General features: G+C 45.9%; 1 protein-coding gene across 1 annotated transcript; it reads right to left on the bottom strand.

Annotated features, from left to right (window-relative positions):
- Positions 1-2,608: 2,608 nt before the first annotated feature.
- CPLX4 (complexin 4) lies at positions 2,609-18,310 on the bottom strand. The gene is made up of 3 exons (XM_054808905.1): positions 18,134-18,310; positions 14,981-15,068; positions 2,609-3,252 (listed from the first exon to the last, which is right to left on the bottom strand). The coding sequence occupies exons 1-3, from the start codon at positions 18,298-18,300 to the stop codon at positions 3,025-3,027; spliced, it is 483 nt and encodes a 160-aa protein (XP_054664880.1). The 5' UTR covers positions 18,301-18,310; the 3' UTR covers positions 2,609-3,024.
- Between the last annotated feature and the right edge of the window lie 1,007 nt (positions 18,311-19,317).

The raw sequence follows: 19,317 nt of genomic DNA, 5'->3' as shown, positions 1-19,317 counted from the left end.
TTCCCTCCAAGTGACTTCTGGCTGGAGAGGAGCTGGAGCTGGACAGTCGGCAGCAGACAGTCCCACGCACGGAACGAAGGTAGAAACAAAGTCATGTGCTCAAGGCACACGGAGATTCCAATAACGATGTGCTTTGGATCTGCGCTCCTGCCGCCCAGAGACGTTGTAAGAGACAAGAACATCTCAACGTATGTGTGGCAGGAGTGGTTTTGGAAAGCGTTTGCCTGTGTGCTCACCGGTACATTAGGGAAAAAAAGGCGATCAGCTTGAAATGCTGTAAGGGATTCTAGTAGAAAAGAGATAAAAGACATACAGACAAGTGTATTTGCCCAGATGAAGAAACCGTGACCCATACGTGATGAACCCATAAAGCTACACGCTGCCCTCTGACCTTTTGCAGCCACGGGGGACGGCACCATTATACCCATCGGTGATAACGGGCTTTTTAAAAGCACCTCATTTTCTCCGCCCTCTCGCCATGTCACCGCGTCTGTGCCAGCGCTGCGGTGGGAGGTGACGGGGTGACCCTCCCGGCAGCCTTGGCGCTCGGCAGCCCGCTGGAGCGGGAGAGGGGTGAACCTCCCCCCCTCGTCCTCCTCTCTGCCTCGCTGCACAGGTGACTTTTTGCCAAAAAGGAGAATCTGCGACCGGTAAAACACTGCAGGCGTGGCACAGGCTCGCATCCTCCTAAGATCTGGTGTGTCTGCCGGCCCCTCGGCACTGCGGCCGCGTAGCTGTGGGTGAGCGTTGTTCCCCTCCGCAGGGAGAGGGACCGTCCCAGCGAGCATGGGAAGATGCTCTGCACTGCTCAGGCACGGTGAAACCACGGTTCCACCAAGTGCCTGCTGCGGTGTCTCCACAGCCGTACTGCGCCTCGCCCGGGAGGTGCTCCTGAAGCTGTCGGCGGCCAGGCGTGGTGCAGCCCCTCGGCACCCGCCAGCCTCGCTCCACCTGCAGCAGCACGAGGTGTCGGCTGGGGCTGCCAGACGGGATGACTCAGTCCTGCCACGGTGCGCGCACCCCGGGGACGACTAACGGAGGCAATGAAGGTGTTTGCAAGACGTGGTTTATGTCGCCAGACGCAAAGGCAGGTGTTGTTCCTGTACCTACTGCTGGGGACGCCCAGCTGTTCTCTGCAACCCATAGCAGGTCCTCCCTGTTGGGGATGGGACCTGCCAGGAAGCCCATCACATCACCCACCTTCTCTGGGCAAAGCACCGTAACTCACCGGGGCTTGGCAGAGCCACCACCGTCCTGTGGGGCTGGAGGACATGACCCAACCCAGGCAAAGGGGGCTCAGCACAGACTGGATTCCACAGCTGGTGTGCATTGTCATCGTATCTGTTTTTCATTTCATAGGTCAATACCTGAGACCAGGATTAAGGAAGAAAGAGTGAGAGGGAAGAGAGGAGAGGAGAGGAGAGGAGAGGAGAGGAGAGGAGAGGAAAAAGGGAGAAAAGAGAAAGAGACAAAAGAGTGAAAAGACAGAGAAAAGGAAGGAAGGAAGGAAGGAAGGAAGGAAGGAAGGAAGGAAGGAAGGAAGGAAGGAAGGAAGGAAGGAAGGAAAAGAGAGAAAGAAAGGAGACAAACCATACTTAGTGCATTTATTCATTTAAAATGAATATTTTTACTTGATTGGGTGAAGACAGAGAGAAAGAGAGACTTATAAACCTGTAGGAAGGTGCTACATGTATTCACTTGCAAATTTAATTTGCAGGCTGGCTCTTGGAGAACTTACAAAGTCCTTCATTTTACAGAATATCTGAGCCCCTCGGGAGCAGCATGGTATACATCACCCAAGTGCAAGGGCTGTACAGCTTTCGTGTGGGTTATCACGCATGATAACCACTCTAGCTACGCAAGCGCAGAGACAGACTGATGCTCGTACCTGCTGTAACCATGGGGCTGGTGGCCCCATCGTCGCCTGCCCAGGCTGCTCGGGCTGTTAGCCAGCAGCAGCTCCGCTTGTTGGGGTGGCCAACGCCTACGTACGTTTTCCCTAGGGAAAAACTCTGAACAACAGCAAAGAAAATCTCGCTTGGTCCTGAATCTGAAACCATTGAACTGCATCCTGCCGGTCCCACAGACGCGGTCAGATGTGGCACTAGCGAAAGCCCTGCTTTTTCTTGGCGTTTAGGTGCCCTGCCCCAGCATAATCTTCCAGGGGGGCCAGATTTATGTTTAGCCCTGTACGGAGAGAGCTCCTGGAGTAGATGCGGTGAGCTCGTTTTAGCCTACACAAGCTATTCGGAGGTACCCCAGGCCCCAGAATTTGGCGTGCGTGGCAGCCGAGCGGAGAGCCACCGCTGTCACTTGGCGTTTGAGCGGCGTTTGAAGCCCGAGAGGCTGTGAAATTGAAGCGGCTTGGCGAAGTCTGCATTGCTGGCTGACCGTGGTTTGCAGATAGCTACCGAGCCCTGGTTTCCTGCAAGTCCGCACTCGGTTCTACGTATGATGACGTTTTTATCCCAAGCTGTAGTTATATGCTTCACTTTTTGTCTTTTGCTGTATTTACTACAGAGATGGTTAAAACGATTTTTTAAGTTTTTGCAGAAAATGTCAACATTTGAATACTGGGTTTGTTTCAAAATGTTTGAATCAGGCCTGGTTTTATTAGAAATATATGTATTTATTTCTGAAAGCAGCATTGAGTGAGTGGTTACCTATATGTTATGCATCAGAAGCACAATTTTGCTAAAAACACACATTTAATAGCATTTTGATCACTTTGAAAAAAATGGAAAAAGGCACATTTTTTCCCCAATATTATCTTTTTAAAGCCATTTTTTCCACGGGGAAAAATGTTGTGTTAAAAAAGAAGGATCAGTTCTAACGTCACGCTAAGCAGTCACAGCACGTAAATTCTGACGCACCCCCCCTCGGGGTTTTAAAGTCTCTCTCTCTCTCGCTGTTCTATATTTACATTTAATGCTATAGAGCTAAGTGCACCCCTCTGCCTGCCCTCACTCTGCAGCCCCTGTGAGACAAGACTGAATGCACAGCCCTGGGATAGTGGCGTCTCTTCTACATCACAGAACATTTCTGCTCAGCAGCCTGTTTCATTTCGGTGAAGGTGGCTTGTGCCTTTTCTTTGATCGCGTCCATGTCCATATTCTGGATGTTCTGCAGCTGTCCCAGGATAGAGTCCTTGTCCTCTTCTTCCACCTGATCTTCTGCCACCATCTTCTGAAGGTCTTCTGGCAAACCCACATCATCTCCAGCCATCTGTATTTGATTCTCATCCAATTCACTCTGATAAAAAAAGCAGGAAATAAAAACAGTACGTGAGGGTATTTCTGCTAGCCCAGGATCTACTGCCGAGTCTCGGTTTTGTTCGTTTGTTTGTTTTAGGGAGAACTGAAACATATGCACAGATTTTTCAGTCACAGTTTTTAGATACGACTTGTGAATTCAGGGACTCAGTCAGCCCCCACACAAATGCTAAGATTTTTCAGCAAACGTGGATTTTATTTCTTTGAAGGGTTTAGTAGTGTCAAAACTGAAGCCCTCAGCGTCGCCATTTTAGACGACATCTTTGCCATATGTGTTACCGTGCTGATAGTGCAGAAATTCCACTACGAGCTATTTGTATCGACCAAAGACACGCTGCCATGTACTGCCTAGGCTGTCGTCTGGTGTGGGATTTGGTCGATGAAGCAACAGCTTTAGAAAAACTGTGTGGCTACCGGTCCCGTATTCAAGTGGTGGAGGGTATTTTTAGATACCAGCATTAAACTGAAGCCTTCCTGAAGAAAGATGCATTAAACTTAGGAAAGAATTACTGGGAAAAAGGTCTCCGTCTTCCCCAAAGCATGTCTAAGCTATATCTAGGTCTTTGGTTGGCATCTCTGAGCTGTGACGAAGGGCAGGGGCTGCTCTGCACAGCGTTGCAGTGTTGGTAAGCGGGGTAATAGGAGGACGTAGACGACAAAAGCGAGGATGGAGGTTGGGTGTGAGTCTGAGAAGCACAAGGAGACAGGACAAGGAACTGGTTAAGCAATTAAAAGGGCTGAGATGCAGTAAGTGCTACGCACACTTGCTTCCTGCCTGCCCGCTGAAACGCTCTGTCAGTGGGGCTATGTCAATTTTTCAAACAATGGCGATTTTGTTCACATTTTGTGGTGGATTCTGATGGATCCAGAGCTCAGAAGAACAGGATATTTTGACACAGTTCACACATCAAAGATGAGCATTAATGCCTCATTACATCTCCAAAATGAAGCATGACAGCAGCAAAGGCCTGATATGAATAAGCAGCAACGCTGTCAGCAGGAGGTGTTTTTGAGAGTGAGAGGGGTCTTGGGTCTGCATGAATGAATGAACGCAAGAATGAATGGAAGGGCGTATACGAGCAATGTCTGTGTGGTTCCAGGCCTTAGCGAGGACAGGCAGACTGGGAAGCCTGACTGCATAGCCGCTATTTACTCTTACATGTATTTGTACAGCTATACGTTTGCAGTAACTGCTTCCCTTCGACCTGGTTTATCCCCATATCTCTTACGGAAATACAGAAAGGTGCATCGTGATGGTTACTACTACGTGGCTAAAATGGGTGAGGATGTCTCTTGACTCCTTTACATAAGGGTTGCTGCTATCAGATCTGTGGGAGCTAGAAACAATATCCCAGTTGGCAGAAGTATTCTTTATTGATTGTACAGCAGGAAAAAGCGTATTAAGCTTTTCATCAGCAAGTGCCGGCTATCGGAGGAGTTAGCCCTCTCAAAATTCTCCCAAGTAGCAGTGAGGGATAATAAAAAAAGACGCTGTGTTAATTACTGAAAAAGTCCCCCTAAGCAGACAATCACACGTGTTCTTTTCTTTAGAACTATTTCTCGTTTAAGACATCATCACTGCACGCTACCGTATATTATGCGGAGAGACGCCCACACGGCGCACACAAAGGCCACTTTGGTGATGTGAACAATTGTTTGGCACATCCTTGCACCAAAGCCCCCTGTCCTACTGAAGTCTGAGACAGGATGCACGACACAGTTTGGGGGTTCAAAGTGTCCTCTGACTGTAGAAGAATGTCTCCGGATGTAGTCTAAAGCAGTACAATTCTGCCCAAGTTACCTGCCTCTACCCAGCTGGCATTTAGCCTGTCCTTGAATAGACCTAGCATGAGCTTCAACGGGGTAGGGTTGCTCAACGACAAGCCAAGAAGCACATAAGATGTGTGTGCCCTCTTCGCTTTCTTCTAAAATTTGACAGATCTGGTTCTGTTAGTTTGATTTGAAATGGAAATGTAGCATTAAGTTTCTGATTTTACCTGCTGGGTTTTTTTTAAGTCTGGTGGAAATAATATAAGCTCATTTTCTCACAAGGAGAGACCCGACCATTTTCCCACAGGATGTTCTTAAAGTCAGGCTAATGCTGCAAGAGCCCAAGCGCACAGTGAGCCTGCAGCTCCAAGCGCTCCCATCTGAAAGGCAGGATCAGGCGTGTGGAAACACCGCGTGCCTGTTAGTTTCAGCCGGCAGCCGGCAATCAGAGCGCGGGCAGGGCGTGCAGATCCCTACCGTCCCAGCACGCACGCACGCGGGGACTGGTACTCGCCCGAGGCCGGATACGGCTCTGACAGAGATAGAGGCCGTACCCTGCATCAGAACACGCTCAGCCCGCGCTACAGAGGGCACCCAACGCAGGCACGCCTCACGGCCGGGACGGCTGGGGCCACGGGCGCTAACAAACCCATACAGAAAGCCCCTCTGGACCCCGGCAAAGCCGCGCTGGACTGGATGGCCTCTCTCCTCATGACTTTACTCTCCAGAGTCTTCAGGTCTCTGCAAGCGTTCAGCCACTCTTTTAGGATCTCTGAGAACACAGAAACAACGTCTGGTCTAGTAAATTAAATATGCCTGGCACCGGTCTCTTGCCCCAAGGCCAGCTGGCCTGGAACAACCCACTGCGATGCTATTGAACTCTCTCGCCCTACCGAACAGGGTGGTCCCATCTAACGGCCTGTTGGGAATGCCTGTTGGGAATGCCTGTCCGAACTCCCAAACCGGCCCTGGGAACTGCTTGGGAGACTGCCCAGGCCAAAACTGGGTCAGACGCTATTCTGACAATTCAACGGCATAGGCGATAGGGTCCTAGTGCCTGGTAACATTCTTTGACCCTGATCTTGCATCTGAAGTAGTCAGACTCAGAGCTGTTTTGTTACCGGTGCGATATAATACGGAATTCTTTATGCATACATGATACGCAGGTGTAAGCAGAAAACGGACAGTCTCAACATCTGTTTATATGAAGTCTGATTCTAAACAAAAGAGATCAAAGCTCACAGACTAATCCACAGGGGAGCCGAACTCTCTTCCAGCATCACTGTGTGATGCACCGCTTTCCTTACGTTTAATTTATCCTCTCATACAATTTACCTACGCTTACACGCAGAGATCCTCAGGGAGGTGAATCCAGACCTGATCCTGTGATTCACCACCTATAATGCACCGGTTACATACAAAGTCAGAGTTCATCTTGCCTTGACCTGCAAGTGGGATTTTTGGTAAGCAATACAGCAGCCCCGTACCGACCTACGCCATCCAAGGGCCGCGGGCACCTCACAGGTAGGTACGAGGAGCCACAGGTTGGAACCACCAGCCTTCTCCCCCGCAAACACCTCTTGTACCATCCCTACACAGGGATCATAGTTTGGAGCACAGGGAAGGTTGGAGGGTGCTTGACACCCCAGCTGTCAGGGTCTCACGGGCACCATCACGTCATTGCCCAAACTGGCTTCAGTGAGAAGCCCCTTGCCCCCAGCTCCTGCCAGGCCCCAGTCTTGCCCTGAGCTGCATCACAACTGTGCCTGTGCCGAGGTGGTTCCCTGCTGAGCCTGGCTCGTTGGCCGGTTTTCCAGGATGGACCGTGCTTTGCCTTCCCTGACGACCACTGGGCTGTCACTGGACCCTGCTGCCAGCCCCAGCTCCGTCTGCTGTTCAGAGCCCGCGGGCTGTGCCTGTGGGTGAGGGCGCTGCTTGTGCCAGGGTCCCCCATCAACCCGGCCGGGACCTTCTCGGGGAGCAATCCTGATCCCGCTGCCTCCTGACATCCACTTTTCCAATGACTCCATTTTTCCACAGTGGATCCACAGCTGTTTCACTCTGGCCTATTAAGAAAACATTTAGATCAGCAAAAGAATTCTTCAGGCTTAGCAAATATCTGTTTTCAGATACTTGTCTAAAGCCTGTATGCACTGAAGAGCTTTTCCTGAGACGAGTTTCTCTTTCTGCCTGGTCAATACGCATCCCCCGTGGCACAGCTAGAGCTTATGTAAGAGATGCGTGGAAGTAAAAAATCCTTTAATTCTGGAATGGCGCTATTCACTACATCAAGTCTTAACAATATTCCCATCACAGCACAATAGAGCAAGAGCTGTTCGAGATTACATGACTACGTGTCCCTTTCATGGCGAGAAGCTTTCCTTTTTAATGCCTTTAGCAGCACTTGTTATTGAAAAGACACCTGATTGCATCTGAATACTCTTTCCCTCTAAATATCAGTGAACAAAAAACATCCTGCTGTTCAGTAACTGAGATCTTGTGGAGCAGTGCCCACAGAAGTGCTTTGACTAGGGGAAGGGATCCACCTGCTTGGAGCAGATGGCACAGCCCCTTCCTGAGGTGCTAGAAATTCATATATCGCACCACCACCCCCAGCACTTGGACAGAAGAACGGCACCGATGTGACAATACTGTGACAGAGAGCGGCAGCATTTGAGGTGACACGGTGGATATACGTTGAGATCGGCGATGTGAAAGGGGTGGTGGGGCCCATGGGGAGAGGTTGCCGTGCTGCAGACGAGGTCTTTGGACAGGTTGGACGGGCCTGTGGTCAGATGTTCCTCTCCTGCATCACAGGTACCATCACCTCAAGCCCCTGTGTTTAGACCTTGCAGCAGTTAATTGATTACTAGGTCCCAGTTCAGGAAAAAAGGCAGTTAGTGAATAAAGAGTTAGGTAGCTGTGGGGTTTTTTTTTAATTAAAAGATTTATTTATGTATTTACATATTTTTAAATATTTTGTATGGAGGTGATGCACTGAATACTCCAAAGATGGAAAAGTTGCCCATAGATCAAATGTCTCATGGCTAAAAACATCCTTCTGATGACAAACCTAAGTTGACAATGCTGTTAATAGGATTAGGTTCATTAAGGGACTGCTTTCTCTTATAAATCTGGCCCAGATAGCATGGAGCTTTAGATTTTGCACTGAAAAGGGGGCCCTGCTTAGTCCTGAAGTTCATGCTTTCATTTAAAATGTGTGCTAGTGATTGATACTGGTAATATTCAGGGTTTCTATCCCATACTAGGCTACCTGAAATGACTTTCATTTTTCAAAATAGTTAATGCATGGTCACAGGTCTGAGAGCATTCTGCTGCCATGTTGTATCACAGAGTTGAATTTTTTTCAGGGACCTACAGCGTGCACGTCATAATTTCATTTTCTTCCTGATAGAACGTACGTGCTATGAGGTGGCGGTGCGCTTGTCGGGCATCGGCCAAGGGTGACTGCGGAGTCCTGAACACCATCGCGGAACTGAAAAAAGCACTACGGATGGGAGACTTTCGAAACCGCAGAGAGACACCCAGCTCCACTGACTTCTAGTTGAGAGCTGGGCACGTGTGTCCCGAAGCCTTCGAAACAACTAGCCCTTCTCGGGATTTAAAGCTGGGGCCTCGCGGAGCGTGGTGAGGCTGTGGGGAAAAGCTGTTCAGTAGCTGGCTCAGCATATGCCTCCGACAGGAAAACAAAGCCTAATGATATTTTACTACTCAGCTGCTAATTAAAATGCTAGTGTTTAGAGATTTAGGCCTACAATCCAATCAACCACTTAAAATCTTGTACTTCATTTTTTTGCATAATTAATCTTTCTGTAATTAAACTTGCCCTCGGGATACGTTTTCCTCTTTCTTGTCACTATGCTGAGCACCCGTGCCCCAGAACAAATGGTATATCGCGAGCGATGAATACAGAAGAGCGTAGTGGATAACCTGCCCTTGCTCCTTCCACCCCGATCTGTGACCCCAGCCATGCAGAGAGCTAACACACATCCCTTTCTCTTCCAGATGGATATTCTGCCAGGAGGGAAGCTGAAGACGTGGCGTATTTCTCTAGTCTTTTTGATGCCAGGCTATAGCTGTGAGTCCCTAACACATCTACTGCAGGAGCCAATATCACCTCGCACGCACGGAGCGGATCCTGCGCTAACACTGGGCCGCGTGGTCACGCTGACCTCGTGTCGTGCGCAGGCGCTACGCGCAGTCTGCCTGTGGCACCCGGGACCGCGCTGCTGAGCTGGAAGGGCCGGGACGAGCAGGATGCATGGCAGGCAACCTGTGCAATTTGCAAGAGACACACAGGTTTGATAACGCCTGGAAACGCGAGACTGCGCAGCGCAGACGCGTGCGTTTCTGCAGCGGGACCTGCAGCCATAACAGCAACAGCTCTAGGGAGTGAAAAAGAGATCAAAGTGCCATGTGTGACCTTGATAACCATCTGTGAAAGACCCTCCAGACGATAATGGTTCCATTTAAAGGGGTCATTTGAATGCGAAGCTGTAGGTGTAGTAATACACCTTCATTTTTGGAGATGTCATACTGTGCCTTCAGATAATTTTAAGTCAAATGTCCTTACAGAGAGTTTGTTGACCTGAAATGAGTTGTTACAGAGAACTGTATCCACTTCGAATTTGCTTACAAAAGCTTTGTTCAACGCTGACACGTTTGAAGGGCAAGGAGAGGTAGCTTAACTGAGATTTCTTCACAGCATTTTTTTTCCACCCGGTACCTGTCTCAAACCATTCTGCCATACCTTAAGACAGCACTTCTCTTTCTTGGAAAGTCAGTTAGCAAGGTTTTGGTTGCAAAGCCCATGTTTTCAAAGTTAGAAAAAAAATACTTTTCTCATCCCTGCTTATGAATGAGGCCTGCCCGACTGGATAAACACAGATTGCCTAATTTTATCTAAGTCACAAGGCTGATGCACTTTTTGTCCAAATTGTAATTTGCCTTTAGGGTTCAAGCAAATGATTAAGAGTGGTGCAATTTTATGAACACGGCACTAGAGGGCCTTTGACAGCGCAGCGTTAGGAAAAACATCAAACTAACACTGTAGAAAAAAATACACGATTTACAATTTGTGTTTACATTATACAATCACTTTCTGAGTCTGGGTGACTTTGTTAAATTGCTTGACTGCTGGGTTCTTTCCTTCTGGCATTTCTGTTGTTTCAGTGGGAAATTCTGTAAACAGTTCAGCAGAGATGGTTGCAAATATTTTAGTATTTAGTTGTGCTTGCCACAGAAAATGCAGAAACATTCAATTCTATTGCTTGCAGGTTCTAAGATAGGTTTTAAAATTCCTCAGCCACATTTGCCTTTGCTCCCAAGTCATGCCAGGTAACGGAATCTAAGTGGCCAGTTGGCTCAGACCAAAACTGCGCTAGGGCCTGTCAAGCGGTTTGAGGACAGGGTGACGGCACTCCAGCACGAGAACGTGTGCCCCGGCACCGACTCATTGACGAGTTTGGATTTAGCACTAGATTCACAGAGCACCGAGGAAACTGTACAAAAAGCCCTTCACTGGCAAGTGGCAGACCTTCTCGAAATGCATCCTCCACAAGGAACCCTTCACGTCTGGTTCCTCGGGCCAAGCTGAAGGGATTGTACTAACCTAGGGCCAGAAGCACCACCAAAAGCCCCTGGCAGGAGAGGGAACCAGGGGAAACCATTAAGGCCACTGCTCACAGCCAGCCAAAAAATGTAAGTGTCCCCACAGATCTGGAAGTAGACGAAAGTGATTGAATTAATCCCCTAGTAATTTATCACTTTGAGGAGAAGGAAAAGTGATAACTGGAGGAGCTATCTGGAAAGGTTCAGTGCTGTGGGAGAACGTAGCAGAGATGGGGGGTGAGCGCGTGTGTGTGTGTGTGTGTGTGTGTGTGTGTGCGTGCATGTGAGGTGGCTGTGAAGTCAAAGATCAGTCCTTGAAGATACTGGGAATATGGGATGGGTTTAAACAATCTGCTGGGAAAGCCCAGTTTACTGGTGGACTCTTGAATTTGGTATCTGTGGGTGAGACTCCAGAGAGCTAGGACAGGGAACCTGATAAATGTCATTTTCAGACCAAGGCTTGATGAATTTGAGCAGTGCTGTCACACTGCTTGAACAGCCCTCAGGGTCTCTCTTGTTAGTGAGCATTACGGAAGCATTTGTCACAGTGAAACTTTCATTGATCGTAGGATTTCCGCTGCAATTCAAGAGTTGCACTGGGCTCTTGGTCCCAGTCTCAAAACCCCACCTCAACCAGCATAATATATTTTGGTTCATCTAAAATGCAAATTAGGTACAAGAAAACAGGGTAGATCATCTTAACGTGAAGGAAATACTTTTGAACTGAATGCCACTGACCTAAGTTCCACTAAAACACAGACAGACTTTAATGAGGTAAGTTTGGACAGCGAACGCAAAGCCGCAGAAACGAAATCACTAAGAAATCTTGACCAACGCTTCCACTCATTTTCTCAAATTCCTTCCAGATCAAGGAGAAGAAAGAAGGCAAAATATCTTTGGTAGCTTTAATACCTTTGGTCAGGTTAAATCCTTCCCACTCAGTTCAAAAAGTCAAGAACAAATCATTTGTGTGAGGAGGTCCGATATTGCCAGTTTCTATTTTGATAGAAATTTTACACACAAAAACCTGTTTCTGTAGAAAAATTGTGTAATTTCATTACTGCTGCTTAAGTAATATAAACTAAGAAGTGGCATGGATAGTTCTCAACCTTGACTAGGGCCATCATCCCGGGATAGAAGGATCTGGGAAGCACGAGCCATATACTGCTAGAATATTTCAATTACATTGATAAAATAATCAGACTTCTGTCTACCTGGGCTCACACTTACAGGGGCATATAGGCTCTTAATTTCCTTGAAATCCCTTGGATTCCAGCCCCTGAATACCTTTGTAGTTCTGCGCCACAGAGCAGGGACCCCAGCCTTTAGTTACACATATCTCAGTTCATCCTATTTGGAAGCTGGGTGATATGAAAAAGGCCACCAAAACGCAAAGAAATCTGTATCTTCACGTGACTGATGAACCAGCAAGCCCCAAGCTCTGCTGACTGCAGGAGACGGAACAAAAAACACAGAGCGTGCACAGATCAGACTGTCGTAACGCTGTCTGCAAGGGGAAAAGCAACCAGGTAACTCCAGATAACAGACATTATTTCCAGGAGGCATTTGCTCAAATGATAAATTTTCAGCAAGTCACTGAAGCCATATTTGACCTGATTGTATGTGAAGGACATCTTAGTGAAGCTGGAAAAATAAATCTCTTTAGAGATCTTTTATAAGCAATGAAGGAGTGACCAGGCTAAGAGCAGTTTAATAGCATATAAACCAACACCGTTCTAAGATTAGTCATTCCTGGGAGAACTCACATGACCTTTTAACAATCTATGAATAAGGAGCCTACGCAAACCTGAGCCTCCAAAGACTTTCCAGAAATAAGCTTTTTTCACTGCCTACGTACAGACTCAAGTTCAGGGATGGATGCAACCCAGGTTTTATCAGAGGGAAGGCTCCCATTGGTATCACAGGCTATGGGAACGCATGGTCTGCTTGTCTGTGTCAGGGTAGGAGGAAGCAGCTCTTGAACTTTCCCCCTTTCCCGGTAAATCTACCGAGTCAACAAGAGTGACTGGAGAACCTGCGTCGTGGTGCAAGTAGTGCAGAGTAAGACGGCATATTAGGCTAAACCAAAGAGACGTGAGAGATCAGAACAAGAAGCCAATAAATGTTATGCACATACACAGTAGAATAATTCAGTAAGTCCAAGAAACAAAGATCCTGCTCTCTTCTCTGAACCATTTTGCACAATGTCTACGTAGATCTCTGGGAACTACGTACAACTCTGCTTAAGACAGCATTGATTCTAGCAAAGATAACTCTCCAGCCTGTGGTTTCTAGCTCTCCAGGAGACTTTTGTGCCTTCTGGTGCATTCATTCCATTGGTGCAGGGCTCTACAGCGCCTGGTGAACCGGGTCAAAAGTTGCAGGGCCACCAAAATCCCTGTCTATTCACTCTCCCGTCAGCAAGACTGAGATGGCACTCCGCTCTCTCCTGTTCCTTTGTCCCTCACCAGCAGCTTCCTGCACATCTTTCCTGCATTTCTCCAGTTGAGGGCATCCAGCTGACAATGACCAGGGACCCTGTCCGGGGCCCTCCACAGCCACACTAAGTTCAGATTCAAGCTCAAGCTAGTGAGCACAGAATCAAAGATCGGGTTGTTCTGCTAATTCCAGCTACAACATTGGAAGAACCAGGGTCTTAGGGGTGGAATACATCTCACCTGACTTCAGCTGTCTGGTCTAAGGTAGCAGCCTGGGCTCCCTCTGCGAGAAGCACGCACCACTGGAAGGTGACCCAACTCCACCTTAAACGCTTGTTTGAAAGTTTGGATGGATGAGGCCAGAAGCACTGGTCTCTTTCCACTGACGACAGAGTCCCTAAATGACTTGCTTGGGTCAAGTACTAAATTTTTTAGCAGCTAAATTTAGACAAGATGGATTCTTTACCTTCCTCCATTTTAATTAATCAGTGAAGCACTGGAAAGTACCGATCGGAAAGTAAACAGTAAAGACTCAGAGTTGGCAGGTGAGTACTAGTAATATAAATAAGCTCTCAAATTACTAAGAGCCACCAAATGCTTCCTTGTGGGATATAAACAAAATCTTGAAAAACACCAACATCTTCACAGTAGTAGTAGTTCAGAGCAGACGCACGATCCAAACCCCTACACGGACTGCTCTGCCCCGTATTACCCCTCTCCTGCCCGTGGAAGAAGCTTACAAAACAACACAGTGACAACTTTCCCAAGCACAGAACCCCGCTGGAGCCAACAGCACAACCCACTCCGGACAAAACCGAAAAGCACAAGTGGGCTGCACCCACACGCCACAACCTGGAAAGTCATGGGCAGACACAAAGCCTTTCAATTCTGTGGCCCAGAGCAGAAGCACAAGTTTTAGGGAGCCCCTAAATGCACAGTAGCAAAGGGTCCGACACTAATTTGCGCAAATAAGTCTTCAGTCACTTTTTCAAAATGAATGGAAAATAATATTCAATACTTAATGGACCTTCCTTCACACCCTACCACAGTTTGTTTTCTTTAACAAGTCTTTGGGGAAGGAATTTGTCTAACTTTTTTTTAAAAAAACTAGAACTCATCATTTTCACCCTTATGATTAGTCAGCCCTTCAGAGCATGCTAATAGATTTGAAAGGCTGGGCTGTCTGCTACAAAAGTCTTATTTCTCTTCTTCCCATCATACCTGCTGGCTATCTTTAGTAGTTTTCCTTAATTTTCCTTACAGAAGGCAATTACTGATTTGTTGTTCCCTGTATAGGCTCTTGAAGCCTTTTTTTGAAAATGTCTTTGAAGCTTCTTTTGTCTATATTTTGGTTTTCCTGGGAATATTTGGCCAACAGCGTCAGGAGCACTAAAGAAAAAAAGAATGGACAGTTTGCTTGCACTTCTTAGAAGAAGATAGTAAAAATAAGCCTTCAGAAGTTTAGCAGAACTCAAATGTACAGCTTGTAGAGGAGTTTTCAGAGACTTTGATATAGGATTTTTTTTATTTTTTTAAATGGTTGTACGTTGCTGTAGTTAAGAACGCATGCTATCTGTGAGACACGATCAGACCAGGTACTCAATTTGCCTAGTCACCTGTTTCAGATCTGACAGCATAGAGAGGGATTACAAGAATCTGTCAGATTCACCTACTGAGCAGAGAAACAAGGGTCTAAAAGAAGCAGTCACTAGGGAAAACCATGGCTCTAGCCTCCTCCATTTCTGTACTGCACTGCAAGGGGCATCCCACTAACGAAGGCAATTTGCCATTATCAGAACTCTGCACGGGTAGTTGGTTTGTTTTAAAAATGGCCACTGAACTACATGAGATCACAAACTACAGGCTTACCTTAGGGAGTCTGTACTTTTCTCTCAGATGAACCCTCAGACAGGCTCGCTCTGCTTTTTTCTGTGCAAATGCTGCATCCCTTTCCATCCTGGAAATCATAAAAAATGTTTCTTCAAGATACTAATAAAATACAGTCTTTTATGCTGAACCAGTTGCTTGGCTGCAAAAAGCTACCTGCAGGAGTTGCTCCCAAAGTTAGGGAACCTGTCCAAAGGCACAAAAGGAGCGATAGCAATAGAGTGACGCTAAGGGGCCAGGCTTCCTGTACCCCAAGCTTGTGCTGAGAACAGTTCCCCTGAGTGCTGTAAGAGCGAAGGATAAGCAATACCACTTGTCTGGAGTTTGTACCTGTACTAGCTGTTACTGCTCGCTCTAACAATGAACAATTTCAATAAACAGAACAGAAAAGTTACGCTCATTCCTTGCTTATTCCACTGAGGCACTTAAGAGACACAGCTGCCTGCCAATGCTCCTGTTCTGCAAACGTGACATTCTCCTCGTGTAACACGCACACAATGGCAGAATGGTCTTCCTGGCTCAGACCAGAAGTTCACCTATCCTAGAGTCCCATCTCCAACAACAGACAGTAGTGGACACTTCGAGAAAGAATTTAAGAAGAGGATAAGCATCCTGTATCAAAACTGCCCAGCTTCCACAGATCAGTGGTGTAGGGTACCGGAGCTGCAAACTCGCTTTACATCATTGTCTTTAGTAGCCTGGGATGGCCTCTGTCACCTGCGACTTCTCCTAGTCTTTTCTGCATCCATTTATTGTTTCAGAACATCCTACGGCAATGAATTCCACAGCTTCTCTGTGTGGAATAGTACTACTTTTATCTGTGATTTTATAAAATGCTTTCATTAGATTTAAGAAGCATTCAGAACAATTTTTTGTTAGATTACTTATGTATTTATTTGCAAAACGTGGCTCCTCAAAAATTTTTGGTGACGTTTGATGACATTCACCTTCCCCCTCTCCCTTTTTTTTCCCAGAAGCATTGTCATGGAAATTCTATGGAAAAATTGATTTTGTTTCAGTATAGGTATTTTGTCACATAAAAGCTACTTGCAAGATGAAATGTTATTTTTACTGTGCTTCCACAAATGAGTTTTTGGGTTTCCCTCTAAAAAAAAAAAAAAAAACCACCCAAAAGAAGAGATTCACATTAACTGGAAGCCATCTTAAACTTCTTTCAGCCAGTCATTGATGGGAAGATTGGAAAGAGATTTTTTTGAGCCGTTCTGGCACATTTTCCCCTCTCTCTCTCAACCTTCCTCTTCTGTTGCCCGCTCCTTCTCCAGAGGAGCCGTTAGCGGCCATAGCCCGTACTGGGGTTTGCCCACAGGGCAGCACACGCAGCGTTACTACCCGTCCCTTTAGGTGTCCCGGGAGGCTGAGGTCAGGAGGAGATCTCCTGCTCAGGTAGACTGGGGCTTTTCCCTTGTCCTGGCATCACGAGAAGACCTGGCAAAACTCACTCAGCCAGTCTCCCACCATCGCCTGGGTCCTGGTGTCTGGCCTAATCTTACACGTTTTAGTTCTGGAGGATCCAATTATTCCCTGGAACACGTGGGAACAGGAAAGAGGTATGAGAGCAGTTGCGTGACAGTCAAGACCCTGTGATGCACATTACAAACACAGCACAGCACAAACTGGGGGTCCCTTCTCGTGATGCTGGAAGCAAATTCTACGTGACCACGCTGGAGACCGCCACCACAAGCCACCTGTTTGTTCCTGCACACTATGCATTTTCCTGGGAAACAGCAATCTGTGCATTTTTGTGCACCCAAAAACCTGAGAAGAACCCGAAGCCAGGATGGTCACGCAAAGGCCGAGCTCTGCCCGAGTACGACTCCAGCAAGGCACCTCTACCTCTCTGATCTCTGCTCTGAAAACTGGGTGAAGTCCAGAGCGCCCTGAAACAGATGCTCTGCCCGTGACGAAGATTTCTGACGCACATTTACGTGACCACACCAGTGTGCGCTGTCCTGAGCTATTTTTTTTCTCTTTGAAAGTGCTTCAAATGTTCCTATCATAGTTCCAAACCGTACTTTCCGAAGTACTCCTGCACCGGTTCCTCAATGCAGTTCAGCATGTAACGGACACACGCCACACTTGAAAACGTTATAGAAATAATTCTTTTCCCAAACATTTACCCTATCCCAGGAACCCTGTTTTGCTTCTCAGTCTTAATAAAGCACCTTCCTGCTGGCGGGTGGTTATTTCTCTTCTAAATATCCTGTGACAAAATGCATAGCAAAACATTCTGTATTTTATTCCAAACCAAGTGATACCTGTTCTAGGTTTTATGATAGAAATGGCTGCTGCTAAATACAGACCTAGATACCTCAAATTCCGTCAGTCGTTAACCTTTCACCTATAATCACCTTACATGAAGGATTTACACAACCATTATGTAATTGACCATTAGAGGAACAGATGCATCTGAGATTTAAGAGTCAATTGTTTTATTTATAATTATGCGTGATTTGAACTCCTACATGTTAAGTCCTTTATTTTAGTTGTGTTTTGATATTTAAACACAGCAAGTGGTAAAGATTATTATTACAGGTAAAATAAAATTAAGTTTCAATCACTTGAAAAGTTCTGCTTTATTTAGTAGATTTTAGAAAAAATAACTGAAAATGCAACTATAAAAAATAACCATCTTAAAACTTTTCTCTAGGTAAATATCATCCATTTAACATAGCACTCATTACTTTTTCATGTCTGCCATAATAACTATGGACAAAGAAAAGATTAGGTATTGAACATGTACTCCACATGGAGTTCTAGGAGAACAAATCATGCACATTTTAGAATTAACTTCTACACTACAGCCAGCTTTGTACCTATGGAAAAATTTGATACAGTAACATCAACTAGGAATGAATCCAGCATATCAAGGTGTGGAGATAGCAGGAAAGTGTAGGAGAGAGTTGCAGGATTGAGGGGGGGGGAAGGGGGAACATAATATTTTATCATTTCCAGTTGGCGAACTTTTATTTTGGAAAGTCTCTTTAGCAAAGATTCTTCTGCTTTAAAAAAATAAAAGAAAGAGAGCTGAATGTTTGGCTTTTTCTTGGGTTATTTTATCTGCACAAAGTTAACAAGAATCAGCCCCATACTGATAATAAGGGAACAGGTACTCACTTCTCCTCAACCATTTGCTTTTGATATTCCTCATACTCCTCTCTGGTCATTCCTGCAGCTGCTGCTGGATCAGAAGGAGTGCTTTCTTCTTTGCTTTCTTCCCCTCCACCTCCAAGTCCCAAATTCTTTACCTGGTTGCTCAACATACTTTTCATTAGAAAGGCCATCTTCTCAAGAAAAAAAGGAGCTATAAGCAAACAACTACAAGAAAGCCAAACCAAACCAAAAATGTTTTCAAACCCAACAGTTGTAAGCAAGAGAGTTTCTACAGCCACATCAGCTCTTCAAGGGCACAATGCTAGTGAAACGTGAATGCCAAAACCAGTTTGTCAGCCATAATCTGGATTAAAGAGTGAACTCCTTAATATCTAGAGGCAGATGGTTCAGATTACTTCAAAAAAATCATTAGATGCAGCTACCTACTTTTTACATTAATACCTTAAGCTAATTGTACACGCACAAAAATCAATTATAGTATGCAATAGCATTTTGACTTCTTCAGTCTTGAAACTCTCACTTTCACAGAGATGAAAACATTCCCTGGAACACAACAGATCTGAATTAAAAACCTGGTTGACTAAATGGCCATAGTAAAATCGTAAAATTCAGGCCACTGAGCAGAAAACCCTTTTGGATTTACACAATCAAATGAGATTTGAAAACTGGAATTCTTCATTAAGCGAAAAAAACAATCCTTTTTAGCCATTAATATTTTATCACATTGGACAGAAAATATCTTGAATGATTTTTCTTTATCCACTTTTCATATGGTTGGTTTGTCTCACAGATGAACGGGGCATTACTGCTATCATTACTTTTTTTTTTTTCAAGAAAGTAATCACAAAAAAAAGCAAATCACATCTTCCTACTTTTCATTCCTTAGGGTTTATTTCAACTCTTCCCCAGGCTATCTCCACCTAGACCACCACTTTGGTGCTCCATAGAATACCTAGTGGTTTTAATCTTAACTGTCAGTAAAGGAAAAACGAATCTGACTAATTTTGTATGCTATAATACAGCCTTGATATCTTTTGTTTGTGGATTGCTTATGTAGGTCCTCATCTTTCAAACTTTTATGCACATCATTAGCCTCACCAGGTCTATTCAGGTGAAGATCTGCAGGATGTGCTACCTATGTCATAGACTATTTTGGGAAAGAAAATAATCTGCTAGGTCTCAAAAGT

The sequence above is a fragment of the Grus americana genome, chromosome Z (genome assembly GCF_028858705.1).
Source record: "Grus americana isolate bGruAme1 chromosome Z, bGruAme1.mat, whole genome shotgun sequence".
Classification (NCBI taxonomy): Eukaryota; Metazoa; Chordata; class Aves; order Gruiformes; family Gruidae; genus Grus; species Grus americana.
Note: the sequence above shows the minus strand (reverse complement) of the source record. Positions and strands in the feature narration are given on the sequence as shown.

Coding starts and splice junctions, on each gene's coding strand:
- CPLX4 (XM_054808905.1), bottom strand. CDS start 18,300: ATGGCCTTTCTAATGAAAAGTATGTTGAGCAACCAGGTAAAGAATTTG. Junction 15,069..18,133: donor AAGCAAATGGTTGAGGAGAA/GTGAGTACCTGT, acceptor TATGATTTCCAG/GATGGAAAGGGATGCAGCAT. Junction 3,253..14,980: donor AAAAGTACAGACTCCCTAAG/GTAAGCCTGTAG, acceptor TTTTTTTATCAG/AGTGAATTGGATGAGAATCA.